At 49.6% G+C, this 19,435-nt stretch overlaps 7 protein-coding genes across 7 annotated transcripts; 4 read left to right on the forward strand and 3 right to left on the reverse strand.

Moving 5' to 3' along the window:
- Nucleotides 1-714: 714 nt before the first annotated feature.
- CTRU02_201340 (C2H2 finger domain transcription factor) lies at nucleotides 715-3,881 on the forward strand (the record flags this gene model as incomplete). The annotated part of the gene is made up of 3 exons (XM_036726373.1): nucleotides 715-975; nucleotides 1,004-2,595; nucleotides 2,660-3,881. The coding sequence occupies 3 exons, from the start codon at nucleotides 715-717 to the stop codon at nucleotides 3,879-3,881; spliced, it is 3,075 nt and encodes a 1,024-aa protein (XP_036582055.1).
- Nucleotides 3,035-3,199, reverse strand: CTRU02_201341 (uncharacterized protein; the record flags this gene model as incomplete). The annotated part of the gene is made up of 1 exon (XM_036726374.1): nucleotides 3,035-3,199. The coding sequence occupies one exon, from the start codon at nucleotides 3,197-3,199 to the stop codon at nucleotides 3,035-3,037; it is 165 nt and encodes a 54-aa protein (XP_036582056.1).
- An 876-nt stretch (nucleotides 3,882-4,757) lies between the features above and the next one.
- CTRU02_201342 (ABC superfamily atp binding cassette transporter permease protein) lies at nucleotides 4,758-5,372 on the forward strand (the record flags this gene model as incomplete). The annotated part of the gene is made up of 1 exon (XM_036726375.1): nucleotides 4,758-5,372. One exon carries the CDS (start codon nucleotides 4,758-4,760, stop codon nucleotides 5,370-5,372), a length of 615 nt encoding a protein of 204 aa, XP_036582057.1.
- Nucleotides 5,373-7,044: 1,672 nt separating this feature from the next.
- On the forward strand, nucleotides 7,045-8,085 carry CTRU02_201343 (alkaline phosphatase; the record flags this gene model as incomplete). Its single annotated transcript, XM_036726376.1, has 1 exon — nucleotides 7,045-8,085. The coding sequence occupies one exon, from the start codon at nucleotides 7,045-7,047 to the stop codon at nucleotides 8,083-8,085; it is 1,041 nt and encodes a 346-aa protein (XP_036582058.1).
- Nucleotides 8,086-9,068: 983 nt separating this feature from the next.
- On the forward strand, nucleotides 9,069-12,338 carry CTRU02_201344 (uncharacterized protein; the record flags this gene model as incomplete). Its single annotated transcript, XM_036726377.1, has 5 exons — nucleotides 9,069-9,583; nucleotides 9,647-10,263; nucleotides 10,324-10,475; nucleotides 10,533-10,598; nucleotides 10,656-12,338. 5 exons carry the CDS (start codon nucleotides 9,069-9,071, stop codon nucleotides 12,336-12,338), a joined length of 3,033 nt encoding a protein of 1,010 aa, XP_036582059.1.
- A 148-nt stretch (nucleotides 12,339-12,486) lies between these two features.
- On the reverse strand, nucleotides 12,487-14,173 carry CTRU02_201345 (sugar transporter; the record flags this gene model as incomplete). The annotated part of the gene is made up of 3 exons (XM_036726378.1): nucleotides 12,487-12,826; nucleotides 12,898-13,605; nucleotides 13,662-14,173. 3 exons carry the CDS (start codon nucleotides 14,171-14,173, stop codon nucleotides 12,487-12,489), a joined length of 1,560 nt encoding a protein of 519 aa, XP_036582060.1.
- Nucleotides 14,174-15,607: 1,434 nt separating this feature from the next.
- Nucleotides 15,608-18,833, reverse strand: CTRU02_201346 (FAD-dependent oxygenase; the record flags this gene model as incomplete). Its single annotated transcript, XM_070203831.1, has 7 exons — nucleotides 15,608-16,240; nucleotides 16,289-16,575; nucleotides 16,730-16,863; nucleotides 16,942-16,946; nucleotides 17,030-17,335; nucleotides 17,885-18,033; nucleotides 18,095-18,833. 7 exons carry the CDS (start codon nucleotides 18,831-18,833, stop codon nucleotides 15,608-15,610), a joined length of 2,253 nt encoding a protein of 750 aa, XP_070062413.1.
- Nucleotides 18,834-19,435: the final 602 nt, after the last annotated feature.

The following is a 19,435-nucleotide window of genomic DNA, read 5'->3' on the forward strand; positions in this document are numbered from 1 at the left end:
ATGATCAACATATCATGATCGAGGAAGACACGGTTCAAGATATCGGGCTACAAGAAGTGGGAAGATTACATGATGGATACCAATTCCTATTTAGAATGGATTGGATGTTGCCCATAGGGTGAGGTGATTGCCGACGCCATTTCTGTGTGCTACCCCTCTCGCTGTTAGCCATCCCCTCAACCCCATTCATCCTGCTGAACAGTACGTCCTCCATTAGATGCCTGGTTCAGTAATGATAAAGTTCGCCTCAGTGTGATTTGATCACAAGGGTGTTGAAGTCGTGTTACCCCACTCATATCTTTGGGGTTGTATCGCGGGAAATGCGGCTTATCAAGAGTGGCAGAAGTGGGGGAATGACAGACCGGCATCATCAGGCTTACAGGCATCTCCTCCCTTGTCCTTCACGGACCTCCTCTTCCCTATCAGCATCCCGGTACTTGTCCTGTTATCGGCTGCAACACTATGCAAGATACCGCGACTCCTCCGCAAGGATCCAGAATGCGGGGAAGAGGGGCCAAATGATACGGGCGAGGCATATGTCCTTCCCATTTCCCCCATCTCTGGTGATATCGAGAGGAAAATCCACACTTCTGAGCACCTCATACGCAGTTTCAACAGTGTTCCTGGTCTTAGTGACTTTCCAACCTTTCTCCCCATTCGCAAGGGTTAATTTACGTTCTCGGAAGTGGATTAAGGGGACCCATCATACACACAATGAGCGACTCCCAAAGTACAATGACTGGCCAGAACCATCGTCACAACTCTGTTAGCTCAGATGGATTTCTCGGTGAAGAGAAGACATTCACTTGCTCTCATCCTGGGTGTGACAAGCGCTTCACTAGAGCTGAGCATATGCAACGACATGCGCTCAACCATATGCCAGGTGGTTTAGCATGCGATATCTGTCGCGCTCATTTCAAACGCCCTGACCTCTTGAGTAAGTCAGACCACGTGCTTAATATGTTACACCCCAATGTTGCTATTCATTGTGGCTTGAATTCAACTAACCTACCTAGAACGGCATATGGACCGGCACCGCCAAAAGGATTTTGAAGCTGGCGGACCCGGTTGCGGTGTTTTGGATACGAGAAAACGATCTTGGAAAGCCCCTGACGGCACAGTTGTCGAAAAGCGGCCTTGTACAAACACTCTAGGCCGCGGTAGGCCCCTAGGACGCGCACGCCCACAAACAACACAAGTCCCTTCACCAGAGCCTGAATGCACCGACGTGGAACATAGCCACGGATCCTTAGACGGGACTGGAGATCACGATTTCTCAGTTGGCAGTATCTCACCGGATAACCAGAGACAGCATCCCCCAGATTTGCGGCACGAGAGTTTTGATACTACTACTCAATCCTATCATTTTGATCGTGGGACTATCTTTACCTCTGAATCTGTCAACGACTTCACCGGCTTTCCTCCTTCTCTGCAAATACAAGATTACCTCTCGGCGAACAATCACTTCAGTGTTGACGAAAGCCAGCCAGGCAGCTGGGGCGATCCCTTCGCCAGTGACCTGCTGGACTACGAACAAATTTTCCAGCCGGACACAGCAAGCTCTTTTAACATGCCATATACCACTGCCCTAGATTACAACTGGCTTTTTAACATGCAAGAGACTTCTTCGCCTATGATCGCCTCAAAAACTGCAAATCAAAACTACGATTTCCATCCAACAGGCGCCCCATCAGTCCCCAGAACCCATACCAACGTCGCAATCACGCCAGAGTCAATGAAAAGCGCTCAACTTTGGACTGAACCAATGGATACAGCTCCTCGTGAACCAGATGGGCAAGATAAACCACCCAGCTACAATACTATTGTCCAGTCCGCACCGCAAGAGCCCCCAAGACGACTGGCTACACGCAATTCAGGAGAAAGAAACTCAGAACCTGCGGCTTTGCGAAGGCCTGTTGAAGCACAAGCGCCAGCACGCAAACGTCGCACAACTGTTAGCCGGCCTCCCCCGATCTTAGAACCAGAGCGGCCGTTATCCTTCCTTAAGAATTCCCTCAACATCCCAGCACTGAGTGAGAATGTACGGGAAGGGCTCCTTAATACAGTTGAAGCAGCCAAGCCTTCTCTACCGGATCAGCGATACACTCTCTGGGAACATCCATTGCTCTCCCTTGAATCGCTCCAATCATACCTAGATTTATTTTTCAAACGCTTTAACACCGCCTACCCTCTCATTCACCTGGAAACATTTAACTGTGCGGAGACGGAGCCTCTGTTGCTGCTGTCAATCATCTTACTTGGTGCAACTTATTCAAGTAAAGATTGCCACCAGTTGGCTGTGTGCATACACGATGTCATTCGGCCGAGTATATTTGCCCACCCTGGGTTTTCTCCTCGTCCAGAGCTTTGGACGCTTCAGACGATCTTACTGGTTGAGTGTTTCGGGAAGTCTCGGGCAGGGCAAAAGCAACACGACATGAGCCATTTGTTCCACGGCCTATTGATCAACTTAATAAGGCGATCGGACTGTCAATCAGTAAGACCGCCTGGGCCACCGCCAGTGGGTGGTGATGATAGTCCTACTGCTCTCGAGAAAACGTGGAGGAAATGGGCAGAGGCCGAACAAAAGAAAAGGTGATTCAATTCTTGTAAAGCTCTTCTCGAAGGCGGAAATACCTTACTAACTTGACTTTTGCAGACTTGCCTTGCTTTGCTTCATGTGGGATACCCAACATGCGGTTCTCTTTTGCCAGAGCCTTTGCATGTCTGCTTTTGAACTACGTCTGGAGCTTCCGTGTAATCAGAGCATCTGGGAAGCACAAGATGCTACATCGTGGGCATCTGCATGGAGATCGAGCATTAATGACCAGAGAACTTTCTATCTCCCCGTACTCAAAGCTTACCTAATGCCGTCAGGTCCAAGAACTCATGGTCTCAGTGGATTTTCTCGTATTTTGGTACTTCACGGCCTCATGTCAATTGCATGGGATATGGGACGTCGTGATCAAACAGCTCTCGGAGTCGTCTCGGGAGATAATCCAGGGACAGGCTGGCGCACCACTCTGAGTTCAGCCTACGATGCGTGGAGGAGTGATTTCGACTGGTATTGCGATAACTTCTTCGCCCAAATGCCTAGAGCACCCCCGTCAGCCGATGATGACGCCCGCAAGATGGAGTTCGAATCTTTTACAACAGCATACAAGACCTTGTACCACTCAGCACAATCGTTGCTAAACATGGACTTTTTGGATGTTCAGATCTACGCTGGAGCACGGCATATACTCGGCAGACCAGTCCAGCAGAAGGATTACCTTCGCTCAGCGCAAGTAGTCAAGAGATGGGCCGCGGCTGCGATCAACATGCCGAGAGACGCGCAAGCTCAGGTTACAAATATCCAACGTGAGCGGGAACCCTCGGCGGGGACTTCCAGTACCCGAGGCGAGCTACAAAAGCCATTCGCATCAGTAGCGGCATGGCACGCAGCACAAATATTGCGGGAGACAAAGAAGAAGCTTAGTGGCATTGAGGCCATGAACCTATTCCACGTACCTTGGTGTCTTTACTTGGCGACATTGACTTGCTGGGCATATCATCATGCGCGCCCTAATCGCAGCTACGGTTCTCTCTCGCGGAGGCAATATGACGCGATGGGTGATTTCGACAACGATGAAGATGGGGAGGATGATGAAATGGTTTGGGACCCACAAGCCGAGATGGACGCTTTGGTAGCCAGTATGTCGGAACGGGCGGACCGGAACGATGTTGCGCTGAGAAATGAGAGAAGGAGGACAAATGGCCTGGTCTGGATTATGGCAGATATTTTGACTACGGTGCGATGGGGCATCGTTCACGCGGGTGTTGTCGTGCTGCGTGGACTTGTGCCTCAGAGACTGATTAATCAGTATGAGGAGGCTACATAACCATACACTCGCATGCTGTCTTGATGCTAAAACTTGTCAATACAACATGAAAAACTAACTAAGCTTATGAATAAATCTGCCAATGTGACTTTAGTAAACGATCTTCACTGACTCAACATAATCTGATCACCTTTCCATCCTATGATCATTTTACCCAGGCATTCAGTCTCACAACTGAACATTACCGTTGCTTTGAGCTTTCATTTAGCTGACAGAAACTTTGCCCCGCTTATTTTCATGTCTTTTCCCAATGATCCTTTGATCTCCGCGAGCGGCTGTATGAAGTGCCTTTAGTATTAGTGGGGTGGCTGAGCGTTCACCATGTATGCCCAGCTAGGTTTCCTCGCCTTCGGGCTTTTTATGATGACTGAACACATGGCAAAAGTGCTTTGGCTTGATTTACTTCAAGGCATGTCTGTGCCAGGCAGGCCCCTGTGAAGACCAAGTTAAAATTGTCATCGCGGTGTGGCGCCACATTGAGCACTGACAGGCTCGACTAGGAAAGTCGGAGCCGAAGCCTTGAACTTTTAGCTGTCTTGCCCTACTTACCCTCGGCATATAAAAAGGGTTCGCAGGTGGGCAATGTTAAAGGATACAAAATTCGCTTGATAAGATCCTCTTCTTCGTGTCACTTTCCATTTAGGAATTGGGCTATTGTAATCCTTTCCTATCACACTTGTTGTCTTTACGCATAACGACTCGAGAAACGCTTAACACAACTGCATCATGGCCAACATCGACTTCTACCAACGCCTAACAGAGGTGTACACTTTGGACAATAAGCCCCTTTTGTTTGCTTCCGCCGTCAGCTACATAGTTGGGTATCTTCAGTACACATATGTTATTCGGCTTACCCTTCGAGAAGGGAAAAGCCCGATGCCCTTCTGGATGCATTCATTTTACTTGGCCCACGACTCGACATGGTCCTACATTCTGGGCAAGGCAGCTTCCCAGTACGGAGAACATTGGTTCCTGAGAGGAACTTCGACTGCCCTTTTCGTGTGGACAACACTAGAATTGTGGTGCATTCACAGAGCAGTCACTAAAGAGCGCGAGGCAAACTTCTCATCTGTTTTAGGAAGTAAGCCGACAACAGCAGCTGCTCTGTCATACGCGGTTGCTCTCCAGTTAGGGATGTACTCAGTCGTTCTTCTTGCTATTGAGTTCATGGGCGAGGGTTGCGTCATGCAATGGTTCTGCTTTACAAACGTCCTCATCGTCCTGGGTCCGACACATCACTATCTCAGAGCGGGTTCTAGACATGGTCTTTCTCTCGGGTTTTGCGTTGTCAATATTATTGGAACGATTTGGACTTTCACTCCCTTCAGCTTCTTCGTCCTGACTCTTCCGGAAATTTTCGACCGCCAAGTTTACTACGTCGTCGGATGCATTCTTACTGCTTACTCCATTGGGTGTTATTTTGTTGTAGCGCAGTACCCGGCAAAGAACAAAAACCTGGACAAAACTGGAAAGGGAGCACCAATTTGGTGAGAGGTCTGAGGTAGACCGGAGCTTCTCTTGTCTGGCTAAGGTAGGATAAAGATGCGGAGCGGAACGAACACCGGCAGAATTGCAAACAGGAAAACATGTGGGAGGGTATCAAGCTACATTTCCCTTGAGGAAAAGTTTGTCAGTTTTGTACATTACTGTCTAGTATCGGAGATAGACATGGAACTTTTGTCTTATATTGCCGTTGTCCCATAGTACTCTTTACCAAATCATAAATGACTTGATGAACAAGCTGGTTGCCTGATGAGTTTGCGTCCATCCTGTAGAGCTCAACAAACCGGATCTTTCAAGCAATTAAAGATGACGATCCTCCAACCTCCAAAAGTTACCAATCACACAGAAGTCCTATCAAGTCATAGCGCGTGACGTGTCTAAGCTTATGCAGGATAGCGAGTATAGTACAGTTGCGAAACTCACTGTCGACGATATCCTGTGTGACCGACTCAGTGTCGCTGATTACATTAGGTACGTAATGTTAGCAGGACACATAGACCAACTTGGTCAAGGCCTACCTGGTCATGGTCTCATCCAAGACCAATGACTTAGACTATCTTACCATGGCCCTAGCCACACACGGAAGCTGATTTTGATCAGCCGACCATGCTTTATTATCGAGCTCCTTGTCTAAACCTAGTGGAAGAGCTATCGCGGCTAACTACCGGCGCCATATCTACGGAGCAACGTACCAGAAGCTTGGGTCGAACAGAGAAAATTACAGGATGATATGTAAGGAGTTAAATTTTCGATGGCACGAGCAGTATCAACAATTTAGCGGGTAAACATGTCATGATGATATCTTCAAACTGCAGAGTGAAGTCAAAAGACCGACAGCCTGAGTGGACTTGCGGCCCGAAAGCCCGGTCGTTGAAGAACGGACAGGACATGGGCGACAGTTTACAGAAATAAACTTAATTGCTCATAGTATGTTTTTAGAGGGTAACTAAAGCAGAAACTGAAAGGGGTTCTACATGAGGGACGAAAGCCTGGAAATATTTCGAAATTCATCAATAAAGAGCGCGAAATGGTGCCTGTTCGCTTCCCAGAACTACATTCAGCACATTACAGGGGGGAGGAGCTTTGTCCAACCACGTATCCTAGGCCTTGAGATAAGGACATGCCACCAACAGTACAGTGGACAGTTTCGGAAGATTTTTCTCCTATTCCAAACAACCAAAGTCCCTTTTCTTTGAGGTATTGTTTCTAACTCGCAAGTGCTAGATATCTGCTTAAATCCACGTCGAGTCAAAAGTTGACTCTCTCGAAATTAGCCTTTTTTTTTTCAATAGTTATAGCAAATTTTTTATTCCCTTGTTGTGTCGATAAACGTTGAACAAGAGCATTATTATCGTTCCGTTGTACTAAAATTGATAGTCGCTAAACAGAGAGCTACGTCACTAACAGTTGTTGGCAGTACCTGTAAAGACCCATTGTCAAACGTGCTCCACTCATTCTAACCGCCCCGCGCCCCACGACCAAAAGGTAACTGGCGATCCAGCTGCAACTAGGCGACAAACTGACTTTCCGACGCGCCAGCCCATCATCTCTGCAGCCGAACGATCTGACCGACCTCGATCGAGTAACGCGACGTATTTCAATACTAATACGACTCATTCCTGATTCCTGTGCCTCCCAAGGCCACCTGTCTCTACCTCAAATGCCGCCACTACCGCCCAATCAACCCCTACCCCGCGTCATCACCTACTACCAGACACACCATACACACGATGGCAAGCCGATCTCGATCCTCCCGCTTGTGACGCAGCCTGGCATTAGTGTAACACACGTGATCCTCGCGGCGATACATATTAACGACGACCCTGAGGCCCTTACCCTCAACGACCACCACCCTAGCGACCCGCGGTTCCTGACACTATGGGCCGAGCTGCGTGTGTTGCAAGCCAGCGGCGTGAAGGTGCTGGGTATGCTCGGCGGCGCTGCTCGAGGATCATATGAGAGACTTGACGGCGACGAGGCACAGTTCGAGAAATACTATATACCATTGCGCGACATGGTCCGCCAGCACGGTCTCGACGGCATCGATCTGGACGTCGAGGAAGAAATGAGCTTGGGCGGCGTCATACGCCTCATCGATAGAATTCGTCAGGACTTTGGCAAGGATTTCTTAATCACCATGGCGCCAGTTGCCATGGCATTGCTCGACCCTTTGAAGAATCTGAGCGGCTTCGACTACGAAGCCCTAGAGGTCATGCGGGGAAGAGAGATCGCATGGTACAATACCCAGTTCTACTGTGGATGGGGTGACTGCAGCAACCCTGTCATGTACGAAATGCTCCTGGCCAAGGGCTGGCCTCCCGAAAAGGTCGTTATTGGCTTAGTCACGAACCCGGAGAACGGCTCCGGCTGGGTGCCGTGGGAGATGCTCGGATCTGTGCTTCTAACACTCCGGGGTCGTTACGAGCGGTTCGGAGGAGTTATGGGCTGGGAGTACTTCAACAGCTTGCCCGGGGGTAAAGAAAGACCATGGGAATGGGCCAAATGGATGACTACAATGCTGCGTTCAGAGCAGTCGTCGTTTTGGCCAGCGCACGGCGTGCTTCCCGTAGAGACTCGCGAGATTGCTAAAGAGGTGAAGAAGGATCTGGTTGATGAGGCTGATCCGGATGGTCCTAACAGCAAGGATGCACCACTTCCGGCCTCTTTCGATTACTATTCGGATACCAACAATGATGACTGAACGAAGTAGAAGAAAGACTGGAGGTTATCTGAATTTTCATTTCAAATGAAGCGGGCGTTGGGTTAAATGATGTAGGCGCGAAACAGCATCCTCATACAAGACGCAAATTCAGCAGCGATGGATTTTAAAGTTGGAGCATAAACCCTGTTCATTTCTCTTAAGCATGAGGGCGCTCAAGGATACCTGATATCGGTAAAGATGATTGCTTTCCCACCTTTGCACAACGCCATAAACAAACCTTTCGTCCGTATCACCAAGCAAACTCCCCCCAAATCATCTAATCTTGCAGCTGCAGCTGTAGAGAGAGGAATGGATACTTCAACGACGAATGACCATGTGTTTGATTCCGTGTCAATGGTCTTCCAATATCGTTACAGCCAACTATTGTCCTAGCCGGATCTCGGGCTATTCCGATCGGAGCCCTGGATATACCCGTTACCACCCTTCCGGATAAATATGCTCCGTAGGCAGGTCGAAAATCACCCAAAATCCCCGCCAAGGATCAAGTGATTCGTCCGCCTGTGCTACCCCGGGATAATGACCTGGCGCAATGTTTCTTCCAACTCCTCGTCAACCCCGCAACCCCGCGCTAAGCCAAGACCACTCGCGCTGCTCTTAGTCTAGGGTGGCAGATGAGCGTTGCTTCATTCGCGTAGACTCGTATTGCTTGTGGAACCCAGGGCGAAAATCATAATTGTTTGAGCTTTAATTTCCAGGTTCCTATAGTGCCATAATAACTAAGTTCCATGTGCTCCATGCACTTCGGTGGAACTAAGTGCGAGGTGGTAGCCTGTTCAAGTTGACGACATCTCGCAGATTTAACCATGTTGTTCACGATGGTTCGTCCTTATACCGTTAGCTCGTCTTACCATAACCTTGGTTCAAATGCCAATGCCATGCAACACGGATTCCATATAAGAGGGCTGTAGTCATATCTTTAGAGTCGAGCCCGCCGGGTCGCCATCAGGACGGTACCTGCAAACATGTTCAAGCTTGTCCATTTTCTCTGGCTATTGCCACTGTTCAGCTTCGCATCAGCACTGCTTGAAGAGCCCTTCGTTGCTTTTGACCAGTCTGAGGGGTCTATCGAGCTGCAAAATGGGGTCCTGCTCTACGATTACAGTGACCCAGTCGGCGTCAGAATCGCGATTAACAGCTTAGCCAATGACTGGGAACAAATTACAGGAACCAAGCCGCCAGTACAAACCTGGGTCGGGTCGGGAAGCAACAGCACCGCCAGGCTTCCCGGGACGAACTCGACGATCAGTCCCAAGATTGCCGTCATCGCTGCCACCGTTGACTCACCGTTAGTCCGCCAACTGGAAGAAAGCGCCAAAGTTGAGGTAAATGATATCCGTGGGAAATGGGAGACTTTCAGGACATTGTTGGTAGATAAGCCTCTTCCACAATTTTCCAAGGCTCTTGTCATTGTTGGCAGTGACAAGCGAGGCGTCATGTTTGGGCTTTATACTTTGGCAGAGCAGAGTGGACAATCGCCGTAAGTTGGCGTTCCGTGAAGATTCCTTTCCGATTTTATGCTTAAACAGACACTTCGAAACAGGCTTCATTGGTGGGCGGATGTCCCAGCAACAAAGCACGACAAGATCTACGCTCTGAACAAGATCACCACCCACGGCGAACCCAGCGTCAAGTACAGAGGTCTGTTCATCAACGATGAAGCACCAGCCCTCGTCGGGTGGTGGGGAAGGAAAACCAACAATACCGATTTCACCCTTGACTCCGAGTTCTACGAACACGTCTTTGATTTGCTCGTCAGACTCAAGGCTAACTTCATCTGGCCTGCCATGTGGGCAAGCTTCGTTCCCAAACCCGGAAGGATCTTTTTCACTGACGACCCTCGAAACCAACAACTCGCCGACGATTACGGCATTGTCGTGTCTACTAGTCATCATGAGCCCATGCAAAGGGCCAGCAACGAGTGGTCAAAGGATCCTAAGGGAGAGTGGGATTGGGTTAACAACAAAGAGAACGTGGTTCCATTCATGGAAGAGGGAGTTCGACGAGCTGGAAAGAACGAGTCGTATTTCACTCTGGGCATGCGAGGACCTAATGACGGACCCATTCAAGCAGATGATCCGATTTCTGTTCTGAAGGACGTCTTTGCTACGGAAAGGGAGATTTTGGCAAAGTATCATGGAAATGAGACAGCTGCGAACCGTAAGCCCATCTCTCTCCTTGCGATTTTTGAAGCCATCTACTAAGCGAGCACTTCTCCAGAGGTTTGGACCATTTACAAAGAGGTCGCAACATACTACGCCGCTGGTTTGGTTCCTCCCGAGGACGTGACTTTGATGTTCACCGACGACAACTGGGGCAACGTGCAACGCCTGCCTACCGAAGAAGAGGCAAAGAGGCCCGGAGGCATAGGGGTAAATTCAGCGTAGCCCTATCTGAAATCATGCAACTCATAACTAACACTCTCTCAGCTATACTTCCACTTCCAATATGTCGGTCGGCCGAAGAGCTGGAAGTCTCAAAACACCAACAACTTCGTAAGCTTTTCTCTCATCTTGTCTAGCTTTGTGTTTCCATCTGACATATCCCATTAGCCCAAGGTTTACAAGGAGCTCTCTCAGGCATACGAAAGAGGGGCAGACAGAATCTGGGTGATGAACGTTGGTGACATCAAACCCAACGAGCTCCCACTCGTCTTCTCCATGGACCTTGCCTGGAACGTCAGCCGCTTCGACTTTGACAAAATCCCCTCGTACCTCGAAGCGCTTGCTACGCGAGAATTTGGCCCCGAACATGCTAAAGAAATTGCATCAGCACTCATGACCTACAGCCACCTTGTCGGAATCCGCAAGTTTGAGCTGGTTCAACCTGCGACGTACTCGGTTCTGAACTACCATGAGGCAGACCGTATCATCAATGCCTGGAAAGACCTGGCAGACAAAGCCAAAGCCCTCCAAGACGCCGTTCCAGAAGACCGTCGCACCGCACTGTTCCATCTCCTGACGTACCCCGCCATTATCGGATACCACAACCACTTCATCACCGTCGGCGCAGGAAAAAACAGGCAGTACACGTTCGAAAGACGCAACTCCGCCAACGCTCTCGCGCAGCAAATTCTCGAACATTTCGACGAAGACTACGACCTCACCAAAGAGTACGACACCATGGAGAATGGGAAGTGGAAAGGCATCTTGTCGACGCCGAAATACGACATGGACGTTGGCGACTGGAGACCCGCGTCGCGCGATGTGGTTTCTAACCTCTCGTACGTCCAGTTGCGTCAGGACTTTGACTGGGGTTTCGGCGATCTGGGCATCTACGCCGAACACTCGCGGAGTGCGTACACCCAGGGCCGCATCTGCGGGTCCATCAACCCGGCTTTGCCGACGGATGGTAGCTTTTCTCCCCTGTTGCCGGTCATGCAGCCTCAAGGGCCGGATTCACGAGTTTTCGTGCTCTTCCACCGTGGCGATTACCGCAGAGATGTTAGCTGGTCCATTGAGGTTCCCCATTCCTGGGTGCGCGTCTCGCAGACTTCAGGAACAGTCACCAAAGATGAGTCGGACATCCCTATCGAGGTATCGATTGATTGGGCGTCCGTTCCCGACGGCTTTGACGAGACGGTTCGGGTTCGGGTCAACTGGGAGCCGGCTCCGTATTTCGACTACGTCCGAATTCCTATCAAGAATGTCCGAACTCCAGAAGGTTTCGTAGGGTTTCCAGAGACGGCTGGCCTGATTTCCATCGAAGGCCCCGACTTCCAACGTTCCTCGTCAGAAGACGTCGCCTTTGCTCACATTAAAGGTCTCGGCTCTCGCTCAGAGTCTGGGTCCATCGCGTTGCGGCCTTTTACCGCGGCAAGACAGTCCAAAGACGCTGCCAAGGCAGCCTGGGTTGAATATGACATTTACGTCTTCAGCAATGTCACCAAAGATGTCAATGCGTCCGTGTATATCAACGGTGGTCTCGATACGGACCCAGGTCTTCCGATGGAATTCTCCTTATCGTTGGCGGGCGAGGCTGGCACTGCAGCAAATTTCACCCGGGTTCTTGGTGATCCCGCCAAGGCTGGTGATACGCCCCCTGAATGGACCGCCTATGTTGCCGACCATGTATGGAAGAAGACCGTTACGTTGCCCAAGTTGAGCAAAGGGAAGCATACATTGCGTTGGCAGACCAACTCGCCTGAGGTTTACCTAGAGAAGATCGTCTTGGCTGTGGGTGGTACTGTTCCAGAAACTTACTTGGGGCCACCGAAGACCAAGCTTGTTGAATAGATCGTGCAAGAGTTGCAAATCACTTGGATGCAACTGAATTGAATTGTATTTATTTCATAACACACCTTAGTCTAAAGCCGATTCTGAACCCATAAATTCGTTCAAGGTGTATAATCTTCCGACATTTGTACAGTATGGTGAAACTCGCTCATGCAGTTTCGTGGTGCTGCGAGAGAGCTTCCTTCTTGATGTTGCCTTCAACCGCAACATCAACAACCCTTGCAGAGTCCCCGTCAAAGATGACTGCCATTTCCTCAAGAGTGTGACCTCTAGTTTCGGGGTAGAAGAAGTAGATGATGATGGTTCCAATGATCAAAATCACCACGAAAATGAGATAGTATTTCCAACCCATCGCGTCCATGGCAATCGGGTTAACGAAGACGTTGAAGAAAATGCCAAAGTATGTTGACATCTGTGTCAATGCTGTTCCACGAGCACGCAGCTGGTACGGCCAGATTTCTGCAGGGTAGGATACGATAAGGGGTGTACTGTCGGAAAAAAAGGTCAGTGTCAAATTCTGCCAGGTTTCCTCAGCTCTTGGGGGAGATGATTGACTTACAATGCAATGTCGTAGAAACTGTAGTATATATACAAGAAAGGCACGACAGCCACGCCGACAGACGGGTTGCCCGTGTTGGCAAAGCCGCCCGATAAACCGGATATCACTACGTAGCTGACGAGCATGCCACAGCAACTGGTGAGAAATAGCGCACGACGGCCGACTCGTTCAACTGAAACGGCAGCTGAGACAGCCATGATGAGGTTCCAGACTTGGAGGCAGCCGCTTATGAGCGTTTGGTCGGTGACGGAAGTGACACCCACGCTCTTGAGGATCTCAGCCAAGTAGTAACTGACCAGGTTATTTCCGTTCCATTGAGCATAGAGACCGAGGGTAACGGAGATGAAGGCTCTATGTCTGTTTCCTGGTGTTTTGAACATCTCCATCCAAGATGAAGTCTCACCCGCAGCCTTGTCGTCCTCAATCGCTCGCTCGATCTCCGTCATCTCAAAATCAACGAGGATCGAGTTCTGATTGCCACCGGCATGATATTTCGTGAGAATGCTGCGAGCTTCGGCCATTTTCCCTTTGGATATAAGAAATCTGGGCGACTCTGGAACCATAAGGGCGGCGGGAAGAACTATGATCGGAATCGCAATCTGTAAAAGGGAAGGTATACGCCAAGCCCAAGTGCTTTGGAAGTTTCGTGTTCCGTATGTCACCCAGGCTGCAAGACTCGAGCCCACAAACCAACCACAGTTGTAGAGCCTGGGATCAAGAATCAAACTTAGTCATGATGCCAGGAAGCCAGTTGGACTACTTACGCTGTGAGAATTCCTCGGTGCGTTGGATACGCCAACTCGGTGATGAGAAGAGGTGCCAGGCCACCCCACCAAGCACTGGGTTGGCCGATGAAAAGTCGACCAAGGATGAAACCTGTCTTATTTGGGGAGAAAGCCTGGAGCAAAGATCCGAGGAAAAGAAAGGTGTAGCCAACGAAGAGACCCTTTTTGCGTCCCCAGCGATTGGCGAAATAGGCAACGGCGGGGTATGCGAGCATGGTTGACAGCGATTGAACGGCATTGATGAAACCCAACCAGGCACCCTTGGGGTGGTCCATGAACTCGAACCATTGGGGCAGGGCCAGCAGGCCATTCATCATTGAGCCATCGTATCCGTTTGCCGCGCAAAGGAGGCCGAGGAAGATGCAGTAGAAGTTTAGCCAAACTAGGTGCCGCTGTTTGTACCACGGTACGCCGTCATTAGGAAGAACAGCTTCCAGCTCTTGGCTGATGCCGCGGCTTTGATTGGAAGCCTTCTTCGACTTTCCGAACATTTTTCAGAGGGAATTGCAGCAACAATTAAGAAGGCGGTATCATTGAGTGCAACCCGAGTTCGCCGTAGGCGACAGTGAAAGTGAACTGGTGTGACGAATCTAACCGGCGTCGATGGCAAGTTATGTTTCGGCAGCCATGGACTTATAAACTTAACAGTCGAGCCAAGAAATCATTCCTGGCATAATATGATACTAACCGTTGTTAGGGAGTTGCAAGCGCCCCGTGGGGAAGCTGGTCCGTTCAACATGGATCAGTCTGGGGCATTTCGATAGACAGGTCGCGGAGTATCGGACTGCGCACGAGATCAATAACAATCCACCGACCAAGACTGTACGGACGTACTAGATGAAAAAGATAGGCTTGCTCCTTGGCGTCTGTTCATGTTGGCTCCAGTTACAGGCCGATCTCTTTACCCTCGGGATAATCATTTAGGCCCGCAAATATAGATCGATAGCTAGTATATTTCCGATCTGTAAATACATATAGGTGGCCACGTGGCTACCACCAGTCCTGGTGTTTCAACTAGAAGCTATTCAACGCGAGACTCCTTTGCACTACCAAGAGGCGTGTAGAAGCCTAGCGAGTCTTTGGCACCAGTTGAAGTCTGCCGAATCTACACTCTGCATCTCTTTTCGAATGGAACAGTACCTAAGTGCATATACTCGTGAGCGAATTGAGATTGAAGTATACTCATATAAAGAGTCGGTGATATCTATCAATGCCGACGCAAATACCGAGTCATCGGGCAGCTAGGACGTATGGCTACGAGTCATATCAACCTCTACGGTGCGGAGAGCAGTCCGGCAGATTATTGCCATTTTGGGAAAGCCGGCCGGGGAATGTCGGACGGTTGAGGCTATGTCAATGGCGTTCCCCGGACCGCGCGGACTTTAAACCGACAAGGTTTTCTAAAACTTGAAAGCTGGGAACGCGATGCCAGCAGGTAAACTGTAGCCTTGGGCAGGTCTCTGTTTGTGTTGGTAGACAATTAGAACTCATTCAAGATTGTTTCTTGGTGATGCCGACAACATTGTTGAGGCTGTTTTAGCATCTCAGGTATGATCTAGCATGCATACGTAAATTATTTAGTCGTGCTATTCCTGAGCAAGCAACCAACTCGCTGCCACGAATGGCGCCCCACACATACCAGGTAGAAACCATGTTGAAGTGGTTAATCTTCGGTAAATTTTGAAACGCATCGCCTCAATCCTGCCAAGATATGGGTCTTCTAGAGGGATTACGGGCCGGAACTCCAGTCTGATAAAGGAGTAGCATGTTCAACTCTACGTAGACGTACGCTACGAGTTGCTTGCATCTCGAGACTGCTACACGAGTCTCAGGAAAACAGCGGCTGCACATGCCGCAGAATCAATCTCATGCATCCTCATTAGAAGCATTGCGTTGCGATGAGGGTGCTTCCAACAGCGAGGGGGCTACACAAGGGGGTTGTATAACCTCATCCGGTTCTCAGGATCCCACTTCTTTTTCAAAGTTCTCAACTTTTTCAGCCTCCATTCATCCCATCCGTAGATTGACTCTACAGGTTCGATTCCGTGGGCGTAGTTCACGTATGCTCGCAATCGTTCTGGATCCTCGCTCGCCCGAAGCAGATGACCTCTCAGCCTTTCCCCATATTCCTGTGCCAGAGCATCGAGCGAGGAGTTTGGCTTGTACATGATGTACGATGTAACCAGGATTTCGTCATCACGATGTGGGAAAGCCGAATCTTTGTCGTTAACAGCCTTCACCCCGTGAGTTGAATAACCCTCCAACAAGAAGAACGACCCAGCAAATTCGGGGATGCGGTTTGACATATCGGTAATATCATCAAACACTTTCCGGGTGGCAGCCAAATCATACTTTTTGAGGCCGATTGGGTACCGCAAGCCTGTATAGCCCTTGGCACACCCAATGGTTTCGGTGCCCATAAAAGTCTTCTCCGCTAAATTGGGCATGGGAACAGAACCAGTCTCGACAGTAACATGTTCGATGTCATGGAGCGGCTTGGCATATTCTGTTGTTTTGTTGACATGTCCATCGTGTATGATGGCATACCATATAATTGGCTACCGTCATCAGTTCTTGCTCAGTGGTCTTGAACGAGTTAGACTTACCCGTGTAGGATCGATCTCTGGGATGTTAACGAAATACATCCAGTGTGTAATCTCGGGTGGTTGATTTAGCATCATCTTGTTCGTAAGCTCTAATACTTCTTCCAGCTTGTCACCTAAATATATCAATATTTCATAACCCCACTCCTTATTCTTTACGTCGTGAATGCGGTAATGCCACTCGGTAACGATGCCGAAGTTGTGTCCGGCCCCTTGTAGCGCCCAAAAGAGGTCAGGGTTAGTCTCTTTGGATGCAGTCACAGCTTCGCCGTTAGGAAGCACAACCCGTGCTGAGATGACTTGGTCCGAAGCCAAGCCATGCTGCCCTTGAAGCCAGCCATGGCCGCCCCCAAGAACTGGTGCTGAGATACCGACACACTCGCAGATACCAGTAACTCCTCTTTGTTAGTAGTGACCGAAATTGTCGTTAGTTGTATGACTTACCGGTTTGTTTACCAGCCGTCCATAACGTGTTGACAACTTTTTTGACACTTGCACCACCACCAATTGTTGCTGATTTTCCATCTTCGGCTATATCAACATTATCCCAGCTGCGAAGATCAATCGCGATAGCATTCCTGGCAGTCCCCAAAGCTTCAGTCGCGCCGTGGCCGCCAGACCTAGCAAGAAAGGGCAATCCATGCTCATTCGCATACCTGATCTAAATCTCCAGTGGTCAGTTACATGCTCGTGTGCTACCGGTTTCATTTCTCATGTATATGTCCTGAGCATCAGACTACTCACCGTTGCCTGGACGTCGCTCTCCGTGAAGGCGTTCACAACAACGCTAACCTCCGGTGCGTGCCATTCTCGCCATCTGCTTACGGAATCACCAAATGAGACCTCATTAGGAAATACTATTGATGCACGAGGCGACAGTTGTGACGAAAGGTCTGGCCAAGAGCTCGTGATATTTTGAGAAACAAGTGAAGCAAAGCCGAGGCGGCTTAGGACTTGCTGCGGAGATATCGTCTTGTTCAGCGCCCAGGCTATACCCGCCGCAATGACTTCCATGGTCTGTCTTTGGTCAAGAATAATGAGTTTCGGGGTCTGTTCGTCAACTTTTTAGTGGTTAGTTTGATCAGACTGTGCAAGAGAGATGGTAAAACTGGGCGCGGGGTAACGCTCTTTTTGTGCGCATTCGTTTCGATACATGATTAAACTAAGCGAGCTGATTTGACAACTCAAATCAGATAGGCAGCTCAGTGGGAAGTCTTCGTTACATTGCGTAAGACTGTTATGATAACTAAGTACTACTTAGAATGGCCTGGTGCTGACGTGAGACTTTGGTCTCTCACACCATGCCCGAGTCTTCAACCTTTCGTTACCATCATCAATCATTTCACGGCCAGTTTTATGCATTAATTGAAAACAACCGTAGGCTAGGTAATTTGATTCAACTGGCTGAAGAATCTAGGCACTGAGTAGTTCATGATACCAAACAATAGTCACAATAAGTTGTAGATGATGCATGCGTAAGTGCTGTAAAATTAACATTATTGTGTAATGTTTTCTAATGCGACCCTATCATTTCGAGTAACCTCTGCAGATTTAGCAGTTCAGATCGAAAACAGGTACAGAGCTGCCTGGCGGCGTTACTCCGAAGGAGATGTCGGTCTGCGCGGTGTTTGCATCGGTCAGGGTGTACCACCACACATTGCGCTGACCAAACAGAGCACAGCCAACTTGAGACCAGTAAGTACGAGCGTTGTCGACAGAGGCGACAGCAGCGCCCTGTTGAGGACCCCCTAAAAGTTACGTTAGCCGCCTGATCAAGAAAAATAAGCAAAGGAGAGGTTTTCAACTTACTGTGTGGCCAGCCAGTCTCAGTGATGAATACAGGCTTGCCTCCTGCTACGCTCTCGGTGTTGCCCACGGCAGACCAAAAGTTCTCGGGGCCTTGCTCAATGGAGTTGGGCTTTGTGGACTCGAAGTAGGGGAAGGAGTTGTGGCCAAGCCAATCGACAGAGGCAGCAACGCCGGCATTCTCGGGTCTAACCCAGGCAGTCCATGTGTCGACATGGCCGATAGGCTTGCCCTCGAGTGCAGTGCCGCGGATCCAATCTCTCAACCACCCAATGTAGCCCTCAATCTCGGCGCCGGTAGCTCCGACACCGGCATTGGAGGCGACGCCGTCGGGGCTGCTCCGGTACAGGTCCTCAGATCCGACGCTGATGCCGACAATACGATCCGTGAAAGCAGTGCCGTACTGCTCAGCGGCACGGAGCAGGGAATTAAGCTCGTTCTCGTAGATACCCCTGCCGGCACTGGCCCACAAGCCAACAAGGATCGACGTGTCCGTGTCGATGGCGGCCTGGTATGCCGAGATCGGATCGTTCACAGTGCCGCATTGAATGGAGGTGTAGAGCCGCGCAGAGGTGAATCCGGAAGTGCCAGCCAAGCTCTTTGCGGTGTTGAAGTAGCCGACGAAGTCTTCATAGCCTCTACAGGAGCCATCTTCGTTGGTAGCACCGTAGTTAAAGCCCTGGCGAACTTGAGCCAAGGCAGTGGTAGCCAAGCTGGCTGTAAGAGCGGCTCTGAAATACATATTGAAGGAATTAAAAGGATACAATAATTGATTAAGAGGAATAAAGGAGAGCCTCTGGAAGTCTGATTGAAGCTGTCTGGACATCGTACTCTCTGTTGGGCCATATTCGAATATTTAACGTACGCCTCTTTTCGTACAAAACAAAAATAGTAACCGATCGACACGAGTATTCTGCATGACGTTGCTTGCTTGCCTCCGTGGACCTCGTATTCTTCCAGCCAAGACGCCTTTTGTTGCCGTCACTGACCGGTTTCCAATTGGGTAAACATAGTGAAAAAATGGCATCCGACCCGGTTAGTGATCAGCGGCTCAGCCTACATCTCCACCTGCACCCTTAGTCTAGGCTCTTCGCCCTCGTCATTCACATCGGCTTATTGAAAACAGGGCTTCCTTGGCCATAATATGCGCAGAGATTGAGCCCCATTCAATGCTGGTTTGATTGTGTTTATTGTTTGGCTCCTGAAAACTCACTACTTCTGACCCCCTTAGAGTGCTTTTTTCGTAAATTTAATAAATTAACAGCACCGGGGAAGGCCGTCCGTCAATTTGACTTCTGATCTATGCCGGATTGCCGCCGCTATTTTAGCTTGTTCTAGACTGGA

The sequence above is a fragment of the Colletotrichum truncatum genome (genome assembly GCF_014235925.2).
Source record: "Colletotrichum truncatum strain CMES1059 chromosome Unknown Contig_0001, whole genome shotgun sequence".
NCBI classification, from domain to species: Eukaryota; Fungi; Ascomycota; class Sordariomycetes; order Glomerellales; family Glomerellaceae; genus Colletotrichum; species Colletotrichum truncatum.